The 27,982-nt window shown below is 37.9% G+C and overlaps 1 protein-coding gene across 4 annotated transcripts; it reads left to right on the top strand.

Moving 5' to 3' along the window:
* Positions 1-49: 49 nt before the first annotated feature.
* On the top strand, positions 50-27,450 carry LOC129365727 (atos homolog protein B). 4 transcript variants are annotated; one of them, XM_055039140.1, is made up of 11 exons: positions 50-215; positions 303-430; positions 19,904-20,092; positions 20,253-20,426; positions 21,183-22,519; positions 23,917-23,975; positions 24,342-24,435; positions 24,558-24,716; positions 25,275-25,343; positions 25,433-25,638; positions 25,823-27,450. In XM_055039140.1, exons 5-11 carry the CDS (start codon positions 21,341-21,343, stop codon positions 25,974-25,976), a joined length of 1,920 nt encoding a protein of 639 aa, XP_054895115.1. In that variant the 5' UTR covers positions 50-215; positions 303-430; positions 19,904-20,092; positions 20,253-20,426; positions 21,183-21,340; the 3' UTR covers positions 25,977-27,450. The 4 variants fall into 4 exon arrangements, with proteins under 4 accessions (XP_054895115.1, XP_054895116.1, XP_054895113.1 ...); XM_055039141.1 differs by having other exon boundaries at positions 50-430; positions 19,904-20,088; XM_055039138.1 differs by having other exon boundaries at positions 50-430.
* The last annotated feature ends 532 nt before the right edge of the window (positions 27,451-27,982 follow it).

The raw sequence follows: 27,982 nt of genomic DNA, 5'->3' as shown, positions 1-27,982 counted from the left end.
AAGCAGCCAATCGAATAAATGTCAAAAGCCCAGCTGGCCGATAAGTCCCGCCTTCTGCGAAGTTGTCAGCGAACCCCGGAAATGTACCTTAAAGAGACAGGAGAAATTTCAGGCTAAGGTTACAACAAGAAAAACAGCTGCGAATACGCACACAAAACAAGAAGACAGAGATATAGAGGAATGGACGTAGCTTCGTGAAGCAGCAAGCGACTTGTGTGAGAGGACGAGACTGAATGTAACCGAGTATTTTGAGCCGTCACCTCCGCTGCTCAGACGGCTAACTTCTGGCTTCGATTTTTAAGTGGCAACGTTGACGCTGCAGCCAGCAGGGCAGAGATAACAAAAAGGCCAAACTCCGAGACGACAGGAATGCGTCAGTCTTGACTGTCTGGGCTGTGTTTCGTTTCCTGCGTCCACCTTAATTTGGGAGGTTTGTAACCCCAGAATCATCATTATGTTCTTTTTTTTTTTTGGTAGTCGTTTATAACTGCATTATCTGAAGCTTTTAGAGTGTCTGTTGGGAAATAAGACAAAAGCTTTTTGTTTTTAACTTGTGATATAGCTCGTTTCGGCTGAAATTCCTCCCCGGTTTATCATCCAGGTTGTGACAGACATCATTCTTCAGAATCAGGTGAAAGAATGACTGGCATCTAACCACAGACAGCTGATAACCTAAGAGTAGTTTGCAGGATTAAGAAAGGGGGCGTTCCCCTGCTTTGTCTGTTTTCTCTGCACTTTTTTATTTGTCTGCATGCACGCTGTGCTGCTATTGATGAAGAGGTGTTAGTCAAAATGTCATCATCATTCTCTTGGGTTGTGCATTTGTTTGCATATGATGCATATGCTTTATTTTAATCTTCATACATTCTTGGGTTGTGCATCTGGAGACTAAGCAAATAGGAAAATATCAAAAAGCCATGCAAAATAACTGTAAGACAGTGCCTCAAGCTAAGTAAGGGAGTTGTTGATGATGATGATGAATTTAAAGCGTGCAGGTGACTAGCACAGCAGTGGGTGTATTGTTCCCTGTGATTGCACTTGGAAGCTGTGTTGCATCATGCACTGCACAGGCTATTGATGCTGGCCTTATAGTTTCTAAAAAAAAAAAAAAACTATCATTTGCTAGGCTTTTATTGCATTATTGGAGGTCTTATCTTTCATGCACTACCTCTATTTAAACTGATAAGCATGGGTGGAGGCACTTACTTACACATTATGCACACGTGCTTGCAGACTCACACTGCCTCACCTTTATTGCACACATGCATGTGGGAATCCTGCAGCTGCCTCACATTCATGCAACGGTAGAGCTACTCATATTTCACACGCATATTAACATAGTGTACACATTCACATTGCAGCAGCAAAGTCCACGCTTTGCACTAGGAGCCCACCCCCACCTTATTCTCCCTCTCTCTGTCTGGGAGAAAGCAGTGGGCTTTGTCCTCAGCTGAGCGTGACGTCATGCAGATATTTGCTGTAACCAACCCTGAAGGCATTGTACATGTTGTTCAGCCGGCCTGGGCCTGGGCTTGTCCTGTGTGAAAACACATACCCAGGAAATAAACCATAATTGATTCTTGGACGATGTTGCAGGTGAAAATAATGGAATTTAAAAAATGCAGTCATTTTGAAGTGGTAGAAAGAACAGCAAGATCAGACACTAAAAGAGTGATTGTGGAACTCTGTTGGATGAAAAGAAAGCAAAAACTGCTGTGTTTGTGTACATTAATGTTCAGCCTTAAGGAGCTGAATTGCATGCTTTTATACAAACAAAGCAATTAAAAACACTGGGTTATGCAAGATACTGTTCACGAGGGACCTACAGTGTGCCTTTTCATCTTCATATACGGAACCACCAGTGTCCAGTTAGGCTGTTTGGAGGATTAATGTAATATGATTAGCATGGAACGTATTTGAGGCTAGTAGCAATAAAACCTGAGATTTTTGCTTGATTCTACCTAAACACAACAACAGCCTGGTGATGCATTATGTACCTTGCCTGCAGCTCAGTTACAGTTTCCAGTTTTATTCATGGGCTTAGATTATCAACTGATAATCTAAGACACTTAAGGGACACCATTCAGCCTGTCATTTATGTGTTCAGCCTGTCTTTCAGAAAACAGAGTTCATCTCATGTGTAATGGTGTTCTGTTTGCATGGTTACAGTTCATGGCTGTAGCATTCTTTTTCCTAGCTGGTGGTGCTTTGTGAAGTGGCAGATACTAAACGTTTTGAGCTGATGAGTGCTTGTCATCAGCTCTCCAATGGATGTCTACAGGATTTCATGTCAGAGATTACAGATGATTATGTAGGCTAGATCCAATATTCGGCACGGCTCTGGGGCTATATTGATCTCTAATCCTGTATGTGTGGCTGCATCTGAATGCTGCTATTATAGAATCAAAATTACTTTTGACAGATTTGACTAATTAAAAAAAATATTTTAAAGGTACAAGAAACGGAACAAGAATAAATATGATTGTTTAAGTAATAACATTACTGTTTTTCAGAACTAATTACCTTGGATAGACAAATTTAGAGGAGTAAATGGCATCCTGACCTGTTTTTTGACATCCAAGTTAACATATGAATGAGCAGGCATTTATCCATGAAAATACATAAACTACAAAAATAAAGCCAATTCTTTTCTCTCTTTGTTTTTAAAACGGTAAACTGTACTTACATTTATGATATGTACAAAGGCAGTATTAAAATAGCAACCATAAAATGGCACTATTCTTTGCTCTGGCATCTAAGAGATATAACAAGTTTAGATTGAATAGTTCTCTAAAAATGCACACTATAGTTTAGTTTCCTTAACTCAACTTATCTTTTTTAACATTTTAAATAAACTGGTACATGTGAAGCCTTAATTATTGCAAACTGTGTATGGTTAGCTTAATTTTTTCTCTGTCTTACTATTAAGACAAAGAAAAAAACTGTTGGTTTTTATGTCTGCAAAAACTGACAGTTTTCCTAAATCTGTAACTCAATTCTATGTAGTGTTTATTAATTTTATATATATATATATATATATATATATATATATATATATATATATATATATATATATTTATATATATATATATATATATATTTATATATATATTTATAAATAAAACAAGGAGCTGGAAATACAGTTTATTCTTGAAGATTTGATTTATTTGATCAAATCTTACAAATGTTGTGCCATGTTAAGTTAATAGCCTTTCCTTTTTTGCCCTTCAGCCACTTAATAAAACTGAATGATGGTATCTTGTTAAGAAATGTTAAACATCAATCTAATTGTGAGATAATCAGGTTCTTTCAGAACCTCTGTCTGGTTGTTATTCAGAGCTTTACTCAAAAGTGACCAGCAGTGTAACTGCAGTTGCTTAGAAAATATAACTAGAAAGTGTTTATTTACTTTGCTGGCTAATTATTTGTCATGAAATATTAAGATTCACAGTTTTAGCAAAATTTGAAATTGACTGCAGTTTTCAGTTTTTGGTGAATTATAATAATGTTTTCAGGTCTTCAGTTTATTATGATGGGATAGGACGATCTGTGGTTCACTGTTTAGTGCGGTTCCAAGCATTTTGTGAAGGTTTTCTCACACTATTCCTAACTGCCCATTTGCATGTTTGAGCCACCACTTAGAAGATCCTGTGGTCAGTTGTTTTGGTAATCTTTTCTCTTTTTGTTTGAGATAATTCATTACTGCACAGTCTGTGTTCACTCTTTATTACAAGATAAGTTTAGTCTTTCAACTTGTTTCCTTTTGTTTGCGTCTCTAAAGTTAAATTACTTTTGACCAATCTTTTGTCATTGTATTTTACATTATGCTCACAGTTTTAGTGGATATAAACTTATAGGTTGGATTTTTCTAGGTCCTATTGAAGAACACATGTGAATGTGGTGCGTTACTGTTATATTTTTAAATAGGTTCTCTATGTGTGCCAGAATTAATGAATTGTTTTTGGAATGTACAAATCTCTGTATTATGTAGCTCAGCTCATCATACTAAGACTTGTTCACTTTCAGCCTCTTTCCTGTCACCGTTTTGCTCTCTATACATGTTGACTTGTTTCTTTTATGTTGTCACATGCTCCATTTTTTAGTGTTGTATGTTTCTGCTTCTCACTGTGGCAAAGATTAGCTTAATAGAAAAGCTTGGCTCTTTGCATAAATAGCTTGTTACTCCATGCATTTTGAATCAAAAACACATTTGTGACCTTAAAGTAAGAGAACTGAAACTGTGTGTACAAATGTTTGCAGTATAACTGAAGCTTGACTGCAGTTTGATCTGGCAGTGTTTGCTGCCAGATCAAACACTGATATTTTCAACCAAAACACACAGTAAGAACTGGAAGAAGCACTTATGGTGGCTGACATAGTGTTCCATTTCTGTACCTCTGAGAATGATATCCGATTTTCAATTGGATTTTCACATTAACAAGGTGAGGTCAACTACTGTTACAAAAACAATCTATTATCAAAACATTTCTCAGAAGTTTTGTATTAAGAACTTTTGCAGCAACATGTTCACTAAATGAGATTGTACAGGGAACCACCCACCTATTCATGGTTCAGTAATTGAAGATTCACTTACTCAATATTTCATAGAGCACATCCAAAATATTCAAAGAAAAACGCAGATGGAAATGGAGATACCTAGGCGCAATGCCATTGACTGTCATTTGGAAAGCAGTCAAGGAACACCATTCCTTTTCCTTGCTGCTGATTGCTTTGCTCCCCAAGAGAAGAATTAAGGAAGATAGTTGATATGCTCAAAAGTCTTACTTTTATGGCCCTCTCAGTTAATTTTTCCAACTTTGAAAATTTCTTGTTAAAAATGAAATGCTTTGTTAACCCATCAAGCTGTACTGAAGGATAAGAACTTTCTTTTTTTAATTCCTCTTTCACGTTTTTAACATGTCTTCTATTATGACTACTTGGAAGTATAGGTATTTGAGCCAATACCAATTTGAGAAACTGGCTTTAAGCTTTGGCATAGGACTGATTTCCCTGATTCACTTTAACTGACTACTGACAGTTAAAGTGAATAAGACTGATTATCTGTTCTTTGTATCATTTATGCTTGTGTTGGATATATTGGCAAGTGGAAAATTTGATATTGATGGGGAAAAATGTGCAAACCAATTGTGATTGCTGGATGATTTTGCATCTACCTTTCAGAATGCATGAATGTTGTGTTTTTTTTTTTTTATGTACGAGTCTCAACAGCCTGAGATTAGTCAAGATGGCAATACTGATCAGAATGAAGTAGTCAGATCAACCTTTGATGAATTTATGTCTGTTAAGCATGCCTATGGAAGCATGGGAAGTCCTGAAAGATCTTCAGAGTATTTCTCTCTCTTCATTTGCATACTAATTACTGCAGTACATCAATTTGTTGCGTTCTAAAGGCTGTTGTGTGTATGTGACTTCTTTACTTACTGCGTGCCATCAGAGACAAGAAACTGCTCTGTTGTTCTGCTGTTGTTTAATATGTGATGTAAGGTGTAGGGGTTATGTGGACAACTATTTAGGGGTAAAAAAGGAAGGAATGTGTGGAAACTGTGTGAGGGAATTATAGGCATCACAGGTGCAGACAGGTGTGAGTCAAACAAATTTGGTTCAGTTTTGGTTTCCACAATCCTATCTTGTTGTCTCTACAGTATATATGGCTATTTAGACTCGTATGACGTTGCATTGTTTATGACCAAAGTGAACAATATCATTGAGTAATGGCTCAATACCAGCTTCACTTTTATAACTGTTGGTTTCTTGTGAGGCTTCTTCCATTAAAGTCTCTAGCTCTTTATTCACAGTAGCTCTATATCTATTTTGAGTTTGGTATTTGTCACCTTTATGATTCACTCTGATATTGATCTCACTATGGCTTTTTATGATGCCTTTCTTTGCAATATTATTCTATGAAATATACAGACATTCATATGACTGCAGCTGCTATTTGACCTATTAACTCACACCCTAAAAGATAAACATAGGAACAACTGGAACAACTGGAACTTGCACTGCTCATTAGCAAAGTAAGTCTTTTTTTCTCCAACAGGCATAAAACAAGAAAAAGGTAAACATCTGAAAGTTAAAATACCTGAAAGTATGTAATCACTAACAAGCTGTAAGTAACATAATAAGCCGCTAGTGGGTTTATTTCATGTACTGAAGACATATGGTCACAAATTAGTTTATGCAAATTAACTCTCTAGCATTGAAGACTAATAACTGATCGTTGTCTCAATTTCCAGGCTCAAATTAGGGCCAAATTAAGCAAAAAATCCTGATCTGTTTTTCTGGATGTAGTCCAAAGTAGGTGTAGGTTCAATATTGATTGGTTTTGGTGAAGATTAGAAGTTGGTGTTTGGGTTAGGCAGTTGAGAGTGAATGGACTTCTCCTTCAGTGACCTAATGGGATTGCTGAGTAACCTTCTCATTGTAAGTTAAACTGACCTCAGGATTAACCCCTCTCAGACCTTCAGTTGACCTTTATTTTTAAATACCCAGACCAAAATGGATCAGAGGCCATGCATGTTGGAGTCTGCAGACATGCATATATTATTTAACTATCATGAAATATTAGAAACAACTACAATACACAGTGGCATTGTAAAATCTTACATTTAATTCACTCTTCTGCATCTGTCAGTACAATAATCAGGACACTTTCAATGTGACTCATTTATCTGCACACTTGGGTGTAGAAAACTAATCTGGAGAAAAGGGAAACAACATAACACGTTTCTCCAACTAGTTGGAGAAACATGTTATGTTATGCAGTTTGAATCCATTAATCTATGTTATCGTCCAGCTTCACTGTAGACCTTCGCAACATTTCACTCTATAGCCCTCCCAGAAATGTAGTTCTTACAAAGGTTTAACTCTTCTTGTAATATTTTTGATCATTCACTTTAGTTGGTAATCGTCTCTACTGTTCACTTCTGTTGGTAACCATCAGTTGGTTTGCTTGGTGAAACAGTGACTATGTGTTGGCAAGACATTGGGCAAGTGCTTATGATTTAGTTATTTTTTTCCCTTTCTCTGTTCATATATGTATTTGGAACACAAGCAAAAGCAATGTGGCACAATCACACAATGGAAGAGTTCCCCTAGCATGAAATTAAAGCGCATGAGAGATAGGTGAAAAGAGAAGCAGCTGAATGTAAAGTGAAGGATTGAGGACTGAGAGGGAAAAGAGATGAGGTGGAGGGAGAGAGAGAGCGCTTTATTTCCTGTCCTCCATGAATAGGCAGGATATTTTTCTGGAACATTCCTCTGAGCTGGCCGGGCCTGTCACCAAGAATCGGGCTGCCACACTTTTCCCCCGTCTCCATATTTCCTCTAATTGCAATTTTTGTGTTACTGGATATTGTACATAAGTCACTTCTTGATTATTTTTCTTCTACACTGTTTGGTTCCTTTAATTGTTTTAAAGAGCTTTTATCAGAGAGGAGAGGGGAAAAAAGTCTTGCAATTCGTATTAAATGTAGGCTGTGAAAGTCACGTAATTCTTGTGGTAAATAGTTACGAGTCATAAATTAGATGCAAGTAAAACAAGATCAAGTGGATTGCATAAAACTTTTAAAATGCTGGTTAGGGAATTTGTTCATAGCAACACATTGCATGACACTACAGAATATACAGAAGACAAGTTTCACATAAGTGGAAGCAGTGTTATCAGGTTTATCTGTGGTGATTTTAGCTAATTTTTACACAAAAATGTCTAATTTGGGCAAACTGTTTATTTCGCATCCAGAGGAGTGCTGAAATATAACAGAGGTCAAGAGCACATTAAACAAGATATGAGACTTTGCATATTTATCACTTGTACCTTCAACCTGCTCTTACCTTTCCAGGCAGTCATCACTAGATTTCATTAAGGTTTTCTTTCTGTTCAGTTTAGGCTTATAGAACTCAATGGGTCTTACCTTAATGTGTTTACAATTTCAATCAGAATTTGGAAACAGTCATCATGGTTATATGTTTAATTGTCATTATATTATGTGTTCTTAATCATTTAATTTATTAGTTTAATTTAAAAATAGCATCTTCAATTATGCTGCTTTAATCAGCACAGTAAAGCAAATTAGCATATTAAAGCTAGCAAAGCTAAGCTTAATTAGCTCTCTGAATGGAAGGTGGTAGCAAAATGCTTCCAGTAGGGTTCTTGGTATGTGTGGAATATGCACAAACCAACATTTATGGGATACTTGTCATTCCTTGGCTGCTTTAAAACTTAATGCATGACAACAGTTGAGGGGTTAGGCATAGTCCACAAATTTTTGTTTGGATTGATATATAGACTGTGGGAAGCCAGTACAGCAACTTTTCTTTATAAAATATCATACGGATATTTTATAATTTGGTTTGAGTTACTTGTATTAAATACAATCCTGAGCTTTGATGGTTCTTGGGTTGTTTAATTTTCTGTGAAGCAGATTTTTGGCTCTTTTTCTAGAACAGGATTTGAATGGATATTCAAATACAGGCTTTATGCCCTACAACGTTTAGATGTCTCTGGTCCAATACACCAGAATCCAATGGCTGGAGTATGAAGTCAAGCCATCATATCTTCAACACAGATGCGTCTTTGTGTTGATGCCACACATCCAAAGGTTGTAGGACATCGGCCCTCAAGGGCTGGATTTGAAGACTCATGTTTGAGACCAAACTTGTCTCAAACAGACATCTGTTTTCATGCAAGTGTTTAAGGTGATCTTCAAACTTACAGTTGTTTCAAAAGACTTTCTAAACTTGTATAAATCTAAAATCGCCTCCTTAGATTTTTACTGATTACCTCAGACCTATACAAATGTTGTTAGAAGAGATTACAATGGGTGGGGAACAGCATGCAGGAACTTGCTACCCGACAACAGTAAAATTTGATTATGATATGATGATGGTTTATAGATCTTATTCTGTTCTTAACACAGCCGCCTCACAACAGTAAATTGAATATATACGACTTCAAGGCCCAGAAAAAAATTATTAGATATGAAATGGATATTCATTAATGCATAAGATCAGTGGATGTTACTAGCTTACAATCTCCTGACATATTGGAATAATCAAAGCATCCAAGCACATTTAATCAAACAATTAATTAAATTTTTTTCAAAGGTAAATCATAATTGTTTTGACATAGACCAAATATTTTGTGTCAAATTTATACTTTAGTGCAGAGCACCATGTAGAGCTCAATCCACGCAGGAGTACACACACATCTTCAAATATGCTCACATGGGCGTTCACCTCCTCCACCCTCATACACATATGAACATTATTATACTGTCATTCCACCCGTCTCGCTCATCACCTCACTCTCTTCTTTTTGTTCTTCCCTTCCTCCTGACGTGGAGCATGACCTCTTCTCCTTTCAGTAAAAAGTGTGACTAACTGATTTTCTCAGAGTTATCGCATGGGTTAAATTTCTATTTCTATTTTCCTTTTTGTTTTTAAGGATGTAACTGGAGAAGAAGATAACATTTCTTAAACACTGACGGTGTCACTTTGAAGTCTGAAATATGCAAGACATGGCAAAAAAAAAAAAAAAAATTTCTAAAACTTTTACAAAACTTTACTCTCCTTCAGCAGGATTGTTTAAGACTCAAAACACAACACCTACCAAATTCTCATGTTCCAGACAGCATTACAGGAATGTGAGTGTTTGATAGAATGTGAGTCTGTACTTTCAGCCTGTCTTTCTCTTCTGGTGGACTGGATGTGCCCTCGTACAGGGGGAGGGTCTCCACAGAGAAAACACACCCTTTTCCCCCAGATATAGAAACAGCCTCGACTCTAAAGTCAACAGAAGATTGAAGGTGTTCGTTTACATTTGTGCATACTGTAGCATGGGATTTTTCAGATCTGGTTTGGAACAAAAAAAATAAATTTTATTAAACATTTCTATGTGAAGTTTCAGTTGAGCTTATTTGAAAACAGAAACCTTGTCTCAGCTCAACCTTTGGTCGTTCGGTTTATCTTGCTGTCTCTTAAAGTTCCTCCTCCATCTTCTGTCTCCTCCCTTTCCTCTCTTTCCTATCCCCAGATCTCTATATTTGGAGGTTCAGAGTTAAACACGTGTCTTGTTTTTTTGTTTTTTTTAAACCGCTTGTCTGTGCACATATATGTTTGCACACACTTAAAAAAAGCATGCTCAGTGCATCAAGCTGCAGCAAGGGGGGCCTGCATTCTTCCTCTATGAAAGAGAGCATTTAGTCTGCGAACATTTACTGTTGCATGTTAAAGAAGTCTATTCCAGTAACTTCAGAGAATGGGTGCATGCAATCTGTTTAATAACATTTCAAATTGGATTGCCAATAGTTAGTCATGCAACTTTCCTTCCTGCCATCTTGACATATACAGTAGTTAATTTGCCTTTTTGAACTTACTGTTGGTACTTTGCAGCATTATTCTTGATCATATTTCATCGTGTCTGTTTTCTGGTGGAATTGTTGATTGTCTGTTTTGTAGATTTCTGTATGTCTGATATTTTGTCATGTTGTGTTTTCTATGTTTTCTATCCAGGATTCTATATAAAAGACAACTGTCCATTAATGATGCTTCTCTTTTTTCCCTACTGTTTTTTTATGAGATTCCTACAAGCTGATGTTAGCTGCTTAATTTGTCAGACTATTTGCCCTTTTAGTGACATATCTTTATTTCTGAAAGCTTGTTCACTATAGTTTTAAAACAGCAAAGTGTTAATAAGAATAATGGGTGAAATTCCTTTAGTTTCCACAGCATGACTTGCTGTTTTTTCACAACCATAAATATTTCCAAGCACTTTTCTCTTGGTTGTTTCTCTGTGAACAAGAAAAGTGTACCAGGCCTTTGTGAGGCAGCTTCTAGCAGTGCACAGCAACCTGTGTAAGCAGTTCAGTGCTACTGTTCTCTATGCTGCATATAGACTCAGAAAACTGGTCATTTTGACACCTTTTCAGAAGATGTTTGTGATTGGAAACTGGGACTTTTCAAAAGCTTGTTATACCTTGACTGTTAATTGTCTCTTGCTTTATTTGGCGGTTTGAAAATTTCTCAAGATGAAGTCTGAAACCTTTGCACAAAAACTACTAAGTGTTTGATAACAATTTTAATGCCGTGTGTGTATATAAACAATCAAGAAATTATGTTTCTGTGCACTAAGAGATTCTGGCAAGATGTTAGACCCCACATTTATGTAGACAGTAGTAGGAAATTGCCAAGAGAGTTCAGGTTAGTGTGATTTTTATTGTTTTAAGCCTAAAAGGTTTAATATGGAGAAGTTGCCTTTTGTCTAACATCTTTATATAATTTTTTTATTTTTATTTTTTACTTTTTCCTGCTCTCTGTGTACCAGAAATAACATGACAACTAAGCAGCACAGGCAGAAATATATTTTCCATCTGTGTAGAAGCAGATGCAGTGTGTCACAGTTGGAAGTTGACCAGGAGGCAGATGTAAATCAGCAGTCATAGCAGGATGGTGACAGTTACTAACTGAAACATGAAGAAACACAGAGCTGCCTTTAGACTTGTCTTGTGTGTCCCAACCAACAGACCTATATTAATGAGCAAACCACAGCTTCCTTCTAAAGATAAAGCAGCACACTGCAGGGAGGTGTGTTTGTGTCTGCAGCAAGCATGCAGAACTTTAGAAGTGTGCTAAATACGCAAGCCTAATATTCTTTGACGTTTAGTTTCGCCTCCCGTTTTTGAGCGAGAGGTGACAGTGGGCTCTCCAATGTGTGATGCATTTTTTTTCATGCAGTTCATACTTTAACTCCACTCCTCTCCTCTGTGACATTCATTGCATAATCAAAGTGCTGTTCCTTATTAGCTCACAGATGTTAGAATTAGTCACACACGTGCACAGCTGATTGCTTCTTCTGGTTCTCTGCTGATAAACTTTTTCTTGTGTGTGCTCCACTCCCTATCTGTCCTCTCGCTGGTGTTATTCTGCCTTTCCTGCCTGAAGCTGTCGCGCTGCACAGCCTGCAGCTTGTGTATGAGAAAGACTCCACAGAAAAGGGGGAGGGTGAATTGCGTAGATGTGTGGATCTTTAATCTCTCTTATTATTTTAAGTTGTTCTTTTGAAAGTTACATTCAGCTAAATATGTATTGCTTTGTGCGAAAAGATCAAAAGTAATCACAGAAGTAAAAATATGTTTAAAGTTTATGAACTTTGAATGCATGGTTTCAGTAAAGTGGTTTTTAATTTTGCAGAACAGGCTCAGTAGGAGCAGGTGGGCAGGCTTCTGGCTCCCTGCACTTCCTGTCCTCTGTCACTCTTTTCCTTTCAACCAATCAGAACTTTGCTCATTACAGCTGACCCCCCTCTTAGCTCACCAATCGGCTTGCAGCATCCAATCCCCCCTCCTTTATTTCCTCTGTATGCCTTCACTGCTGAGTGAGCAAAGCATGCCTCACTCTATCAGCTGAGAGGAAAGCAAGAGAAAGAAAACAGAGAGAGAGAGGACAGTGAGAAAGTGTTGAAAAGAATGGCAGAGGAATAGGAAAGAGCGTGAGAAAATACAGAAAAAAGAATGAGACAAGCAGAAACTTCTTCAGATACTTTACAGGAGTACATAAACAGGAGAAAGAAGGAAAAAAGTGGGGGTGGCTTAAAACAGAAAAGGAGAAGGAGGGCACAGGCGAGGCAAATGGGGGCTGGGAGTTGTTGATAGGTTTTTGATTTGTGCATTTGTGTGTGTGAAATGAGGGTGGAGAGAAGTAGACAGGAAGAAAACAGAGAGAAAACAGCATTATTGCAAGCTGTTGAACAAAACAAGACGAGGAAGGCAGAACTCTCTTTCACACTGCAAACTGTTCAGGACGGAGGAAACGAAGAAGAGACCAGTGAGTCAAGAGAGGGAGGGAGAAGGCAGCCTGAGCAGTAGAGGAGAACAGTGTCACCTACTCTGACCTGAAATAAAGGGAGGAAGGAGACTAACCTCATCTTTGTGACAGGGTGAGTGTGACAACTTCTCCTGCTCTCATGTCAAGTGCTTGACTGTTGCTCCTGTTGTTCTCTGTCATATTATCAGCTGAGCTGAGATGACTCAACGTCTCCTAAAATGGCCACATGAAAGGCAGACAGACTGAGGGAGGGGAGAACAGGAGGGACAGAGGGGGGACCCTGAGTCAAACAGCATTTTCAGCAAAAATGTCACTTCGCCTGCCCAGTTCAGAATATCATGACACCACAGCCGAGCTGCTGTTTACTGCAATTATGTGACTTATCTGCCCTGTTCATCTTACATCCAACCTGGTCACCTTCGTCTTTTCTTTGCTACTTCCTGTCTTATGTTTGTGTTAAACACAGATACATTTAGTTGTTTTTCAAAACATTTATGTTTACGGTTCATGTACTCTACTCAATCAGCTGATTTTTTTTAAATTTTTTTAATTTTTTTTGCAGGCAGAAACTTTTTTTATGTTTAGGAATGTTCTCAAGCAAGTGTGTGTGTGTGTGTGTGTGTGTGTATGTATATGTATTTTTATCAGCCTCCAGGCAAAGAACAGACCTGTGAGTAGTCCAGGTGCTAATCTGCAAAAGGTTGATGAGACAATTTGTTATGGAATAGACTCAAAATGCAAGCAGTGCAAAGTGTCGGTAAGAAGCCAGAGATGAAACTTTATTTTCCCTAAAGGCTCATTCAGGCTAACGACCTTGGCCACAGACTTATAAATACATCATTTCACATTTATACAGGGTAGGGAATTGTCAAAAAGTCAAACCAATGTGGCTGATATTTGTTTTCTGAAGAGGTAGTTGGAGAGAAATTGAGATACTTTTCCAGCAAAGGTCATTTCATCCCGTACTGTATTCTCTGTACTATATTTCACAGATTTTCATAGTTTGGCTAGTACTCTGACTTACAGTCGGGTAAAATTTATGTATGATTTTGTTTCCTCTTTGTGATAGTTTTTGACAGATGCATTAAATAATGATGAACTTGAATCAAGGACTGAACATTACTGTGTACTGCCATGAGGAAAGCAACTTGTGGTCTGAAAGTTAGTGAGCCAGAGCTGGCGGAACGACTACACAGTTGGGTACATAAATAATGTTTTGCCTGTATTTCAATGTTCTGTGCTACTTTGTCAGATTTTCCACCATAGTGCATCTAGATAGCACCATGCAATGAAAGATGGTTCTAGAAAGTAGAACATATATGCATGCTGTTATTTAATGTTAATACCCCTGTGACATTTTCCCCACACTTTCTAATTCTGTATTTATCGATGTTGGCCTATCACATAAATTTTTTGTAAATTACGCTCCAAGTTGTGGCTGTAAAGTAATCAAATTAGAAAAGAAATCTAATGGGTACAAATACTTTTGCAAGGCATTGAACTTTAGCAACAAATTTCTTTTCAATCATGTTGGAACCTCTTTCGGTTAAATAAGATTTCTAAGGAAATACCATAAAATGTTTTATTTTTTTTTAACTCAAATGTTTCTGGGAGCTACAATGTATGAATGGAAGTTAAGACGTTAAAAGATATGGCTCCATCATTCACGCCTTTGAAATGTAAGATAAACAAAGAGAAAAGCAACCTTCAGTCAGTGAGCTGTCCAATCTAAATACAGAATCCTGCCAGTGCAGCAGCTGTGTTTCTTTCAAATAGAGCATCTTTAAAGTGGGGCACAGTGAATGTTAAACAGAAGGTGGTATAGAAGAATCTTTATGAAGACATGTTTTTCCTATGCTGCCAAAAGACAGAAAGTGATGGTTCTTTGAATGCTTGGCTTTGTCCGTGTGTGTGCTTAGGTATGTGGCGTTTGTGTGTTGTGATTAATATATACACAGGCCAAATGTCAGGCTATTTTTTTCGACGAGCTCTGTCAGAGACAGAGCTTTTAACTCTGTCTCTGACACCTTCCTAGGTTTACTGGGAGGTGGTTTCTAGGTCAGCCCCATCAATATATGATGTGTTTCTGTGTGTTGTCAGAGTGCCTTCAAAAAAAAGTATTTATACCCCATTTAAGTTTTTCACATCTTACAAGCTTCCGTCTATTTTATTGGGATTTTGAACTCCCACAAATCAGTTTTGTTTATGCTGAGATTACATCACAAATTACCAGACTGCATCTGATTAGTTGACTTCTAAAGGCAATTGGATTGAACTTTACTTAGGGGTGTCAGAGTAATGGGGTTGTATAAGAATACATGTCATACTCAAAGGATCTTATATTTAATAATAAAAAAACAAAAACAAATATGCACTTAAAATACCATTAATATACAGTGATGTTTGTGGTGTTAATGAGACAAAATGTGAAAAAGTTCAAGATCTGTTTATATTTCAATCTTGTTCAAGTTTCCAAAGCTTATCACTGATGCATATTTCTAAGTGTGCATCTGTGAAACGAATGGTTTTACTGACTATTCAGACACTAGTTGCTGCTCAAACTACCGATGGCTTTAGGTGTTTGATTTAATGGTTAACTAGAGGCATAGCACTGATCGGATAAGATTATTCTGCAACATTTGTCAAGTAAGTCTGACACTCCCTTCCTCGTGATGATGAAGTGAAACACCTTTCAGCCCTCCTGATCTGTCAGCTGGCTCAGGACATCTGACCTTTGACCTCATGACCACTTTCTCCCTTGGCCTCAATACAGAATGGTGCAGAATGTCTCAGAGAATATGTTAAGTTATTAATGATGAACAATGACCCAGTAGTGAAAGATGTAGTGCAATATAAGACCTTATGGCTGTGGAGGTTTAAATCCAAAAAGGCCTTCAGGTGATTTCAGAAGAAACAAAACTTAACTTGCCTCCAGCATCTCATTCTATTGCTAATAAGCTAGCATTGTTATGACGATGTTACTGATTCTTCAAAATAAAAACACTTCCTGTTAAATTCAATAAAAAGAATTTAACAGGAACCTTTTCATTTTTGTGCTACATTACTCTTCCCCCATGATGATTCAATTTGGAATATGTTTACCATTTAGACTTGACAACAAAGGTTTAAATTTCTCAAAATATTACTCTCTTATTCAGGAGGAAAAATAGGCTCCGTGCTACACAAACAGCACTTTATAGGAAATGACTGATGGATGAGCAAAAAATCTAGCATGCACATCATGAGGACATTGATCACAGTCATTAAAGGCCTAACTAGTAGCCTTGTCAATGCTGGTGTTGTCTTTGATAAACAAACTTGTGAACACCTTCACATGAAAGATCCTCTCGAGGCATATTATGTTACTTACCTGCTTGTCAATGATTACACACTTTCAGGTCTTTAACTTTGCATCTCCTTTTGTTGAGTCATTTCTGTCTGTTGTAAAAACTTGCTTGCTTTTCTAATTGTCAGTGGAAGGCTCAGGACATATTTTGTAGTATGTGAGCTAACATGTCGCATAGAAGCTGTAGCCATGATCACCAAAGGTTGGCCCTGATGTTGGCGAGAGAGCCCCTCATGGTCCTGGTCTATTTATATATTTCTCAAGGTTTTTAGCCAGAGTGAAGTTTCATTGCATGTCCATCATCTTGTGTCCTCTTATTCTATTTTGAATGGCAGTTGCTTTTAGGTTCTTGTCCCATTCCTCTTTATCATCAGTTTCAAAAAGGACATTTAAGAAAATTTTCCAACTGAAGAAACAATGCTCTTAAGTGTTTTAATAATTGTATTTTTTTTTTGCCTACTTGTGTTACCTTGTTTATGTTTTAGTATTAATATTTGCTGGGGATTATGGAGCACAACTGCAGTCAAATAGGAGATATCAGCAAATACGAGACCCTCTCTAAAAATAACAGCCAATTTTAATAGGATACCAAATATCTATTAATATGCATTTATAGACTCAGTGGAAAGCATCTTGGCACTTCTGCAGAAGCTAACATTTACAAAAGAAGGGGATCCACTTTAATTTATACCCCATATTGTATGCATGAACTTAGTAGATTGTGGTCTTTAATCAAACCAAATTAAGCAAAGCTGAAAAGAAATTCTCTTTCTTATTATATGTACAGAACCACACTTACTTATATAGTAGGCAATTTGTAGGTTGAATAAAACTACTTTATGTAGTGAGTGGTCAAAGCTGGAACAAAATGTACAAGGTATGGACAAATTGATAAATGGCCAGCATAAACTATTCCATGGAGGAAAGAACAGGAACATAATGAACAAAGTGCAAAAGCATGAAACGGCAAAAGGGACCAGAGGAAAAGTACCTAGAGAAAACAATGCAATCTGCTGGCAGGTTGTCATTTTGTTCATTTTCCCCTGTCTTTGAGTGCAGAAGATAAATCATTCTCAGCTAGAGGCAAGGACACATTGATGTGCATTTTTTCCCCCCAACTTCCTTGTGTGCTTTTGATCCTGGTCTATAGAAAAAACTAATATAGGAGCTCCAATGTCTTTAATTAGACATTGGAGCAACGTGAACCATAAAGTTTTGGGGGGGGGTTTATATGACAATGAGCTGAACAGCTGATCTGACATATGCTTTGGACTTACAATTTAAGTGAAAATAAAAGTTTTGTACTATTTGTAAATTACAGTTTTCAGATGATTAATAACTTGCATTGTTTCCAACTGTTTGGAACCCCAACCCTAATACCTGTTAACTTATCAGGTAGTTTCTGAAATGAGTGACTGAAACTTGAGATTGTAGATCAAATATGTAGGACATTTAAAGAACTGAACACTCCCTCTGGCAGTTTTTAAATATGCAAACTATTACTAGTAGCAGTAATACTTCCTCTCTTTTTTAATGCACTGATTCAAGTTAACCTTTTGTTTGTCTGTTTACTCTGTAATGACATGAACCAGAGATCCCTAGCTTTGGGAACTGCTCCACCTGAGTATATCAGATGTCATTACTAATGATATTTTAAATGTGAATACTCTAATTTTACCAGAACTTCTGTTAAAGTCCTAAACATTTTGCATTCATTTTGGCCCATCATATGAAACGATGATGATATTGCTTTGCAGTAGAGTTAGAATATTTAGCTGTAAGCATAAACATGTTTTTCAGGGTTTTTTGGGAAATGTTTTAGTAGCTGTTGAGAGTCTTATACTCGTGCTTTGGAATGGTTTTTGTCACATTTGTGAAAAAGGCATTTATGTGTAGTCTAAGATCTCTCCATGGTGGTGTGCGACTGCAAAGAAACCATATGTTGGGTAGCTAATTATAGGTGATGGAGACTTCACTCCTAACTATGTGATTCTTTGTGTGCAGCAGAGAGAACACAAATACCTTATGGTAAGCCATTGTGTACACATTGATATAACTCTACCAGGGCTGAGAGTAAAACTAAATAATACTGATTATCTCTTCATCATGGCACCTGTTAGTTTATGTGTTATATTTGGCAGCAAGTAAAAATCTTGTCCTCAAAGTTGATGTTTGTCTGCAACACAGCACCTCCTAACCTGCATTTCTTGTGGGGTGTTCCTGGTCTGCGGTGATCAGATTGCTAGTCTGAGAGAAAGGTACCACAATACATACAAAGTGCAGTGTAATTTGTTGTGTTTTCGACCTATGTAGTCGTAGTCTGGGTGACCTGTCCACTGCCAAAAGCAGAAGTGGACAAAGTGTAATTAAGCAATGGGTAATAGAGCATCAGAACTAGACTATGGAGCAATGGAAGGAAGTAACTTGGTCTGACATGGGAGCATGTGACACCACGATGCACAATGGAAAGAAGGCAAGATACTGGAGGATTGTGTCACTTTTGGTAATGTCCTGCTGTGAAACAGAGTGACCTCCTAGCTATGTGGATGTTATTTTGACACAAAATTCCTACCTCAGCTCTTCTGGAGACAATGTACACCTTTTAATGGAAACCGAAGATCCTGATAGTTGTGTCTTTCAGCAGAATAGTGAGTTTGCCAAAACTCAGCCTTCCCTTAATTTTCTCAAGATCTTAGTCCATTTAAGGATCTGGGGTTGAGCTGGACTAACACGTTTTATCCAATGAAACCACACCACACAATTTACAAGACTTAAAGGATTTGTTGCTAGCTGATTGGTGCTAGATCCCATAGGGGAACAAATAGAGTATCTGGAAGTCAGTCATAATGTTCTGCATGATTGGTATAAGCAGTGTTTTGTATGAAAAAACAAAACACTGCTTATAAGAACGACTTAGACACGTGGATGAATTGTGATTCAATCTTTGAAGAATTTATGCATATCTAGAAATTGCATCTCTGAGTTTTGTCATCATTCTTCAAATTACAAAAAGCAGTTATTTTTTGTAAAGGGGAGAAAAGGGACCAACTCTAAGTGAAAGTGAGCACTTAAAAGCTTGTTGAAATTTTTCTTTTTGAGTGTACACCTCTCAGGGAGACCACCAAATTGCTATGTATATTTATTTATGTACTTATATTCTAAAGAAGCTTTTTCATCGCCTCCCCAAACATGATCCATACCACCATCAACCTCCTCAAACACTCTGTAGCTCTGCCTCTCTTTCTCCCTCTTTGTGGCCAAGTACAAAGGAGTCGTTATCCTTGGGCTACGTGTTGGCATGGTGATGGCTCATTGCGACCCTCTCCGTCTCCCTCCCTTCACCCAACATTCCCAAATTCAGGTCCAAGTAGGATGGGACACAACCCACTTCTTTTGGTTTAGCACCGTGTGGTGCCAAGTTAACTCCATGAAGTGACTCCTTCATGTGTGATTATCAGCTCAAAGAGTTTGGGGCCTTTGTGTTTAAAATGGGGGATTTTTTTTCATGAAGAGGATGGAAACAAAAAAAAAAGCTCTGCATGAGTTGTTTTTAGGATGTTTATAGCTTGTTTCAATTAATTTATTTAGGAGGGGTCTATTGCTTCTCCACACACAAGCCATCCTTTTACCTAGGGAATTGTTACATTTTCAGGGAGTTCCTTTGTCGATCTTTTTGCTATTCCTAATGGTTTTGATGTATACTTTCTTCTTCAGGGACACTGGGTGGAATGACCCAGCCATGATGCCACAGCCGTGTCCCACCTCACACCCAGGTAACCAAGGACGGTTCACCTGGCTGTCAGCCAATCACAGAGGGAGTGGCAACAGAATTACTGCCAACTTGGATTCAGAGACCTTTCCTCTGAAGAGCCCTCTGGCGTACTGACACTGCGACACTTGTTGGTAATTTTTTTAGCATCTGAATTTGATGACTCAAATTTTGTGCAGATAATTTAGACATTGTATGGTTTTTTTTATCTTTGCTTTTACCAATTTAGTTATTTTTTTCTTATGATATGTGACATTTATTGGTAGTAGTTGACATAACATCTGATTTTTGTAGGTGTGAGTGCTTGTGCCATTCACCTTTGATCCTGTTTCCTGATTATCTGCTCTGTGATGTTGGCATAAATTCATGCCAGCTTCCAGAAACATGGATGAATTCCTCAAATCGCTCATTTAGACACATCGTTCTGATGTTGTGCAAGAGACGACCCATCAAAACAGTTGCACAAAGGTGAGGTGTTGATCTTCGCATTGTTCTCAAAATCTTTTAGATAAACGTTGAAGGAAATAATACTGCTTAGAATGTTCTTTTATTGGTTGAATCTGTACTTGCCTTGTGTTGTTTCTGTTTCTTGTTGTAATTGTTCAGATCACACATTAACATTGTAAAGACAGGAGATATCAAACTAGGTCAATGGTTGGAATCTCGTATGTTTAGTTCATTTACACAGCTAAACTCACACAAGTTTACAAGACAACCAGGTCCAATTCTTATCTTATAATATGGAGTCAGAATTTATCCAAATTCAGGTCAGTCCGGTTCATTCCAATTTAATCACATAGACAGATGAAGACTCATCTTTGTCTTAATCCATTTCAATCCAAATGATCACGTAATACAAATGTTTTCTTTTACATCTCTGTACTCTGATTTAATTTTAAAGACCTTACTGATTCAATCTAGGCAACATTGAGTTCTCTTACCTTAGAAGTAGATTTCACACTGAAGAGTTTTGTTGATGATAAATAACAGCATGTAACATAATGTGCTTGTTGATTGTTTACATAAAACTGCTTTTAAAATTTTCCACTTTTTATCAAACTATAGAATTACAGCCAACAGCCAATTTGTTGGTGCATTTCTATAGAATACCTTCTTGGTTTTCATCTTTATGGGACTTGCATTTAGGTTTTGTCCCACTTTCACTGTTTGCTAGTGTTGCTTTCAATAAACTACATACTAATGCAGCATTTTGTTCCTCTACAGGTTGTGTATGGCTCATCGTCTTGTTCACACACTTTGATGTCCTCCTAGTCATACCTGTAGGCCATCGCCTTTCCTGTGGGACATCTGGGTCTGCCTCCTGGTATTTGTGAGGATCTATTTGATCTTGTTGTTGAGTCAAGACTCACAGTAGCAGTACTATGCGGCACATTCACGTAGAGTTGGCCCAGAAAAAGGCTCAACTAGAGCTTCCAGCACAGGAGGGGGACCTGCCTCCATCTGCATCCCCAATGGTGGGACTAGATCCTGGCGTAAGAGCCGAGGGACCCAGGCGCTTTGACCAAGAAGAGTTGCGACTCCAAAAGGTTTACCAGCTCTCTATTTTCTCTCAGATGGGAGGATTTTCAGCCTCCACTGGATCACATGCTGATGGTCAACAAAGACCGTGTCGAGCGGGTTATAAAAGAGTGTTAGAAGAGCCTCAGCTGACTCATAAGCGCTCCCACCTGGAGGACACATCAGACAATGAGATGATTGAGGGGGGAGTGTTATGCGGGTCCACCCCAGCTCAAGCTAATGGGAATGGATCTATAACTGGGCCTGGCGGGCCTGTTTCCCCATACTCTTGCATGCATTTGGAGCATAGAGACTCTGAAGGTGGATTGTCACCGAGGTCACCACCGCTCTCCCCAAGCCAAACTCCCTCCCGGCGACCGGCTCAGCACAATCATGATAGACCCATCCCTGATGCATTTGCGCCACTATCCCCCAAGTCGCCCCCAATGTGCGACCCACATGGGCATATCTGTGACCAGGGACACTCCAACGGAAGCTTAGCAAGGACAGAAACTGCTAATGGCATCCGCACATCAACCCATTTGTTAGGTAGCCCTGGACATGATGGTTGTAGTAATGGCTCATCTGGAGGACAGCTTAGCCCCCTCTTATATGAGCTATCCACATATGAAACTCCTAATCCTGCCAGCCCAACAAGCCCTCCTGGCCCTTTCTCCCCTCCACACCACACAGAAATGCAGGAACCAGGGGAAGCTACTGAATGGGACATTGGCCTTGAATCCTCTCCACCTGAGAGAAGTGCCACCCAACAGGCCACTTCATCAAATGGTCTGGCGACCTGGGAGAAAACTCCTAGCAGTAATGGTCACCGTCTATTCTCTGGAGGCCACTGGCCGGCCAAAAAGAGACTGCTTTCCCCAAGTGATACAGCAGACTCGTGCTCTGAAGATGAAGGGCCCTCTACATCTAAAAGAAGCAGACTGCCTTTGCTAACTTCTGGAGTAACTTCATGTCGTAGCACTGATGCTAAAGCTGCTCCATACTGGAACCACCTGCTGCCCTCTACACGAGACCATCCTAAGGTTAGCACCCACATACACACTATGTCCTCATATTATGTTTCTATTCAACGAATAGAAGAGTAAACAGAGGAAAGGACATTTCTACAATGACTCTTCCTGTTTATAACTGTGCCTATTGCTTGGCTTCTCATATAACTAGCCACACCTAAAGTCCAGTTTAACATTTTTGTTTTATTCATCTTTGAATACTTCACCATAATCCCTCCCTTAGCTGTTGAAAGCGCCAAATAGGGTATAATACAGTTTTTAGAAAACAATTTATGCAATTAAATCATAGACAAAACATGACAAATTTTATGATTTCTCATTTTATTAGCACACTTAGCTAACAAGAGAAATAATGTTCTATGGTTAGGGGCAACAGCGGTTTGTTTAGAAGAAATTACAACAACTTGGTAGTTGGAAGACATTACTCGTCTTCCATCTGTAGGCCCCATTAATTCAGAAAAAACTAATGGAGCATCAATAAAAACAAAACAGAAACTATGAGAACAACTAAAACCTTTAAAGCATAAAGTAACGCTCATTATCACTGCATGCTGGAACAGAGCAGAGCAGCTCCAGAATAAAACCCATTGAGGGAAGGGCTATTGTTCCCTAGCATCAGTGTGGGGCGTCCCTCATGCTGATGCATGAGGGAGCATACACACACACACATACACATATAGGTGCATTTTGCTTAAAATTTTTCTGGAAGTGAACTCGACATTTTTTAACTCAGGAAGGCTAGAAAGAGCTAATGCAGTCAGTTCTCATGGGGAGAGTGCTAACAGGATTCTCTGGCCAATTTTTAGCAGCTGTAGAGCATATGAGGAAGGAAGGACTAGATATCTAACTAAAACAAATTTAAAAAGGGAGGAAAATAAATGCTACATATTGTAGTTAAGCACAATCAGTTAATAACATGGATTGAAAATTTAAAAAGCTGATGTTTCCCTAAATAAAAGTTACAGACAGGATACTTAAATAATGTCTAATGTACATTTAGTTGTATGTGAAGATGAGCCAAAAAGCTGACAAAGGCTTTAAAGGTGGCTAAATTAGGAAGAACTTAACTATGAGTGAAACATTAGCTGGAAGTTGCATGAGTTTTGCTGGTGATGAGTCATCTGACCAATGGGTGGCCCTTACTGTGTACGCAGACCTGGAAATGGAAAATGTCATTTCGTCTAATAGTCGGAGCTCAGTAAGTAAAAAAAAAAATCTGAAACACACAACCGCATATATCTATAAAAGGAAAACAGGAAGTGTTTGTTTATTGGTACTGATTGGAGCATCTGATGCAATTCTGAATTTTATTTCAACTACACAGCGTACTAGTGAAGTGACAAATTAAGATATAATCATATTTAAAGCAAACAATTTTGACATTCTTATGGGTTGTTTTTTTTTTCCAGACTACCATAGGCTGCACCAGATCAGGGAGACGACTAAAGACTGAGTTGCGTTTGAAAAGGTGAGTCATCTATCATTTCTGTAGACCTCTAATTAAATTTTTCATCTAAAAAGCACACAGGGTACAGAAACAGGATGAGGCCATTAAAATTAATATTTTGCTAAGGATGGTAGATAATAGTTTCCATGTCATAGTGGAAGTAAATGTATGTTTTTGTGATGGTTCTCTGATTTTAGTCAAATCAACACAAGGGACAGGTGTGGGTGTTTCAAGTATGCTTCCTCTTTTTCAAAATTAAAGGGTTTGTTGTCTGGACTTTAGTTTGCAGACACACTCGCAGCCGTGTGACATATTGGCTAAGGAAATTTATTGTGATCTCAGCCACTAATCACTGGTGTTTTTGGGTGTGTTTGTGGCCTTATCCAGCCGGCAGCTGCGCAGCGGCAGGCAGACTGACACCGGCCGGGCCACACGTTGGTCCTCGTCTTCCATCAGTAGATCGCTGCTGGGCAACTTTGAGGTACTCAAGTTTAACACTTATTTTTATGAATTTAATATTTATTTATTTATTTTTACCAGTGAAATGACTCTTTTAAAGAGTTTAATGACCTAAACAATTTTCTCCTTTTGCTTGTGGGGCAGGAGTCCATATTGAAGGACAGGTTCTCCCCTTCTGGGCAGATTGAAGGATTCACAGCAGAGATCGGAGCCAGCGGCTCCTACTGCCCGCAGCATGTCACGCTGCCTGTGCAGGTTACGTACTACGACATCTCGGAGCACAGTGCTCCCTCACCCTTCCTGGTCAGTCTGTGTTCATCTGTGGTTGTTTACCTTTTCTAACTGTATCCTCTCTAAAGCCAGAGATTTGAACAGCTACCTAAACCACTGTAGGTTGGTATTGTGGTTGCTGAGTTGTTTTTTTTTTTTTTACTGGTTTAAATATATTCTGTTTATGCTTTCATATGCCTATTTTTAGCTAAAAATTAGCTAAATCAGATTTTATGACTAATATCTGATCCCTGGTTTTTGTAAAACCTTTTCTTGCTGGTGCCAATTGTGGTGGATTCTGATTTCTCTATAAATAAAATATTGAATATAAAATAATTATGCAACCCACATTATAACATCTTTTAAACACTTTGCATTACTTATTAGCACAGTTAGACATTTGGGGTGTATAATTTATTTAACAAAATTGCCATTAAATGAGGAAGTGAAATCTGACCTTTGAACTCTGATTATTCTGACATGATTATGGAAGTCTGAAGCCACTAAAATGAAAAAGGAGTTTTTAATCATCGCTTGTTGTTGTTGTTTTTTTCTATACTTGAGTTGTAAATATTTGCTTCTCTCCATCAGGGTGTGATATCACTCGAGCCTCTTGGAAAGAAAGGATACAACATACCTAAAGCAGGGACCATTCAAGTGGTGAGCTTATCCTCAAAGAAAAGAAAATAGGCTCATTCTGCATAGCTTTTGCATTTACCTTCTAAACATTTGTCTGTGCATCTCCTCAGACCTTATTTAATCCCAATAAAACTGTGGTGAAGATGTTCCTGGTGACATACAACTTTGGAGACATGCCAGTCAATCACATGACCTTCCTGCGTCACCGTATCTTCCTGGTGCCAGTGGAGGAAGGCACAGAGGGGAAAGATGAGGTGTCTCCAGGTGGCGGAGCGCTCGACAGGAAGAGAATTCTTTGCTACTTGATACATCTCAGGCATGATTGAACTTATTTTTGTTTTTGTTATTATTAACCTTCATATTCTGCTCACTGACCTCCAATTTATTCTAGAGATGCATTGTACAATCAAGAGTTAAAAACAAATATTGGCAGCCTTTTGCTATACTTTTTTTTTTTTTTTTAATATTTGACTTACCTGCTATTGTTCTTTCTTTTTTAGATTCCAGAGCTCCAAATCTGGAAAAATTTACTTGCACAATGATATCAGGCTGCTATTTTCCCGTAAATCCATTGAAGTGGATACAGGAATCCCGTATGAGCTGAAATCTTTCACCGAGGTGCCAAGAAACCCCAAATACTCTCCCCGTATGTGACCCCTGTCCTGACATTTTGAGGCTTCCCTGAAGCCTTCCTTAAAAATGACTGACTGCAAGAATGATGGACACAAAACTTGATGAGGTCTGGATTAAATGCACCGCAGGCACACTGGCACACAGTGTTACTCTTTTGAAAAATCACCCATTTTTTTATTTTTTATTTTTCACTGTAGATTGAGAGACAGTTTGAAAGTCTCACCCAAATCGACATGGCAGTTCTCCATGTAGTCTGGTCACTTGAAAATGTTTAAAATATTTGAGTTCAGCATAGGGACTGATGAGCAAAGCATACAAACAAAAGCAGGATTTTTTTCAATGCCTTCGTCTGTTGAACAGAAATGCACAGATTCTGAGACACACACCAAAACAGACTGATGCATATCACAGACTACACACTTTTGGTGGCAACTCTCTGAGTTAAGTGTTAACATGCATGCCTTGTGACTTAAAAACCTGAATTTTCCTTTAGTGCTGTTTCACTCTGTCCTTCACTCTGCCTGCAACGTCGGCTGCCTCATCGGACCAGCAATCGTAGCTCTGCAACTTTAGATTGGAATAAAATTTTAAATTTTAATGATTAACACGTGTGTATCTGTTTGATTTGAAGCACTTTTACACCTCTTTGATGAGGTCAGATGGTAGAGAGACGAACACTACTAAAGGCATGAGCTCTAATCGAAATGGCTCACTTTGATCAAGGCTTAAATTGATTAAAAAAACATTAGCTTAATTTGTTCAAACTCAGGATTTCTTTTGGGAAAAAAAACACATTCTGCTGTTTAACCTGTCAAGGTACAGACACTGTGTACTCACTGTCATTTAAAAAAGTGGAATCAATTTCTCATGTAGCCAGACTGAGGGACATTGTGTTGTTTTCTTTTACTTTCTAGATTGTGTTGAGAACATCTGGATGTTAGCGCAGATAATGTGGGGAAGTGGTCTTGGGATGTTTTGATAACTGGATCTTTTCATCAGAACTCGGTGAATGAAAAAACAAACAAAAAGCTGAAATTGTGACTTCTGGGCAAAGATGTTATGCCTTCATATTTCAAATGGGAAAAGGAAATCAAATCCAAATTAAAATTTGCTCTCTTCCACAAAAGAAGAAATAAGTACTAGTATTTCAATTTAAAATGCTGTATTTTTAAACTAATCAAATTCTTTCAATTTTTCATTTCTGATTTCTGAAGAAAAACATGTTACATGAACATTCTCAAACTGAAAAAAAAAACAAGCTGTAGTATTTATAATTTATGTTTTCAAATATGTCTTAACGAGCAATATGCTGCACAAAGTAGAGCGTGTTTCTCAGCCTGGCGAAGCTTTTTGTTGGAGGGGTAAAAGATGACAAAGAATTGAGAGAGCAGGAGAAGGAAGGGAGAGTGAGGATGAAGAGCGGGGTATGTAACATGGAGGGGAAAGTCTATGTATATTTAAAATAATAAACTCTGAGACTGGTGTGTAAAACCCACATTTCAGTTTTTGTGTTTTTCTTTTCTCCATGATTGAGAGTCGTCAAAATTTGACTCTGGCGATGCTACATTAACATTGTGAAGTAATTCGGAGATTTATTTTTATAAATCCATCCAGTCTTTTACATTCTACTCCCAAATATACATTTAACTTTTGCAGTCCAACTAAGGTTTTATGATTAAGCATCGAAATGTATGAAATTTGATTTCACAATTTTACAACTTGATTGTTTGGTCAGTTTGAAATGTTTTCACAAATAGTTTTTTTTTTTTACCTTGATCTCCATAAATTATTAATATGTTAATTTTTAAAACAGAAACTGATCATGTAATGGCTTGAGCTCTATTTAAATGTTATTTCAGGATTTTATTTGATATCACCATTTTGCTTAAGTAGAGTATTACTGGTGCAAACCCCAGAGTTTCAGATTCTCCATACTGTCCATATATAAGCAATCGTATGAATCAATAGACATAATGTCCAGTCAAATACAGGAGATTTCTTGGCAGCATTTGCAACTCTGAAAGGAG

Source organism: Poeciliopsis prolifica, unplaced genomic scaffold (genome assembly GCF_027474105.1).
Source record: "Poeciliopsis prolifica strain line A6 unplaced genomic scaffold, Auburn_PproV2 SCAFFOLD014, whole genome shotgun sequence".
NCBI classification, from domain to species: Eukaryota; Metazoa; Chordata; class Actinopteri; order Cyprinodontiformes; family Poeciliidae; genus Poeciliopsis; species Poeciliopsis prolifica.
The sequence above is the reverse complement of the archived record's forward strand: the minus strand, read 5'-3'. Positions and strand labels throughout refer to the sequence as shown.

Coding starts and splice junctions, on each gene's coding strand:
- LOC129365727 (XM_055039140.1), top strand. CDS start 21,341: ATGCGGCACATTCACGTAGAGTTGGCCCAGAAAAAGGCTCAACTAGAG. Junction 22,520..23,916: donor CTACACGAGACCATCCTAAG/GTTAGCACCCAC, acceptor TTTTTTTTCCAG/ACTACCATAGGCTGCACCAG. Junction 24,717..25,274: donor GTGCTCCCTCACCCTTCCTG/GTCAGTCTGTGT, acceptor TCTCTCCATCAG/GGTGTGATATCACTCGAGCC.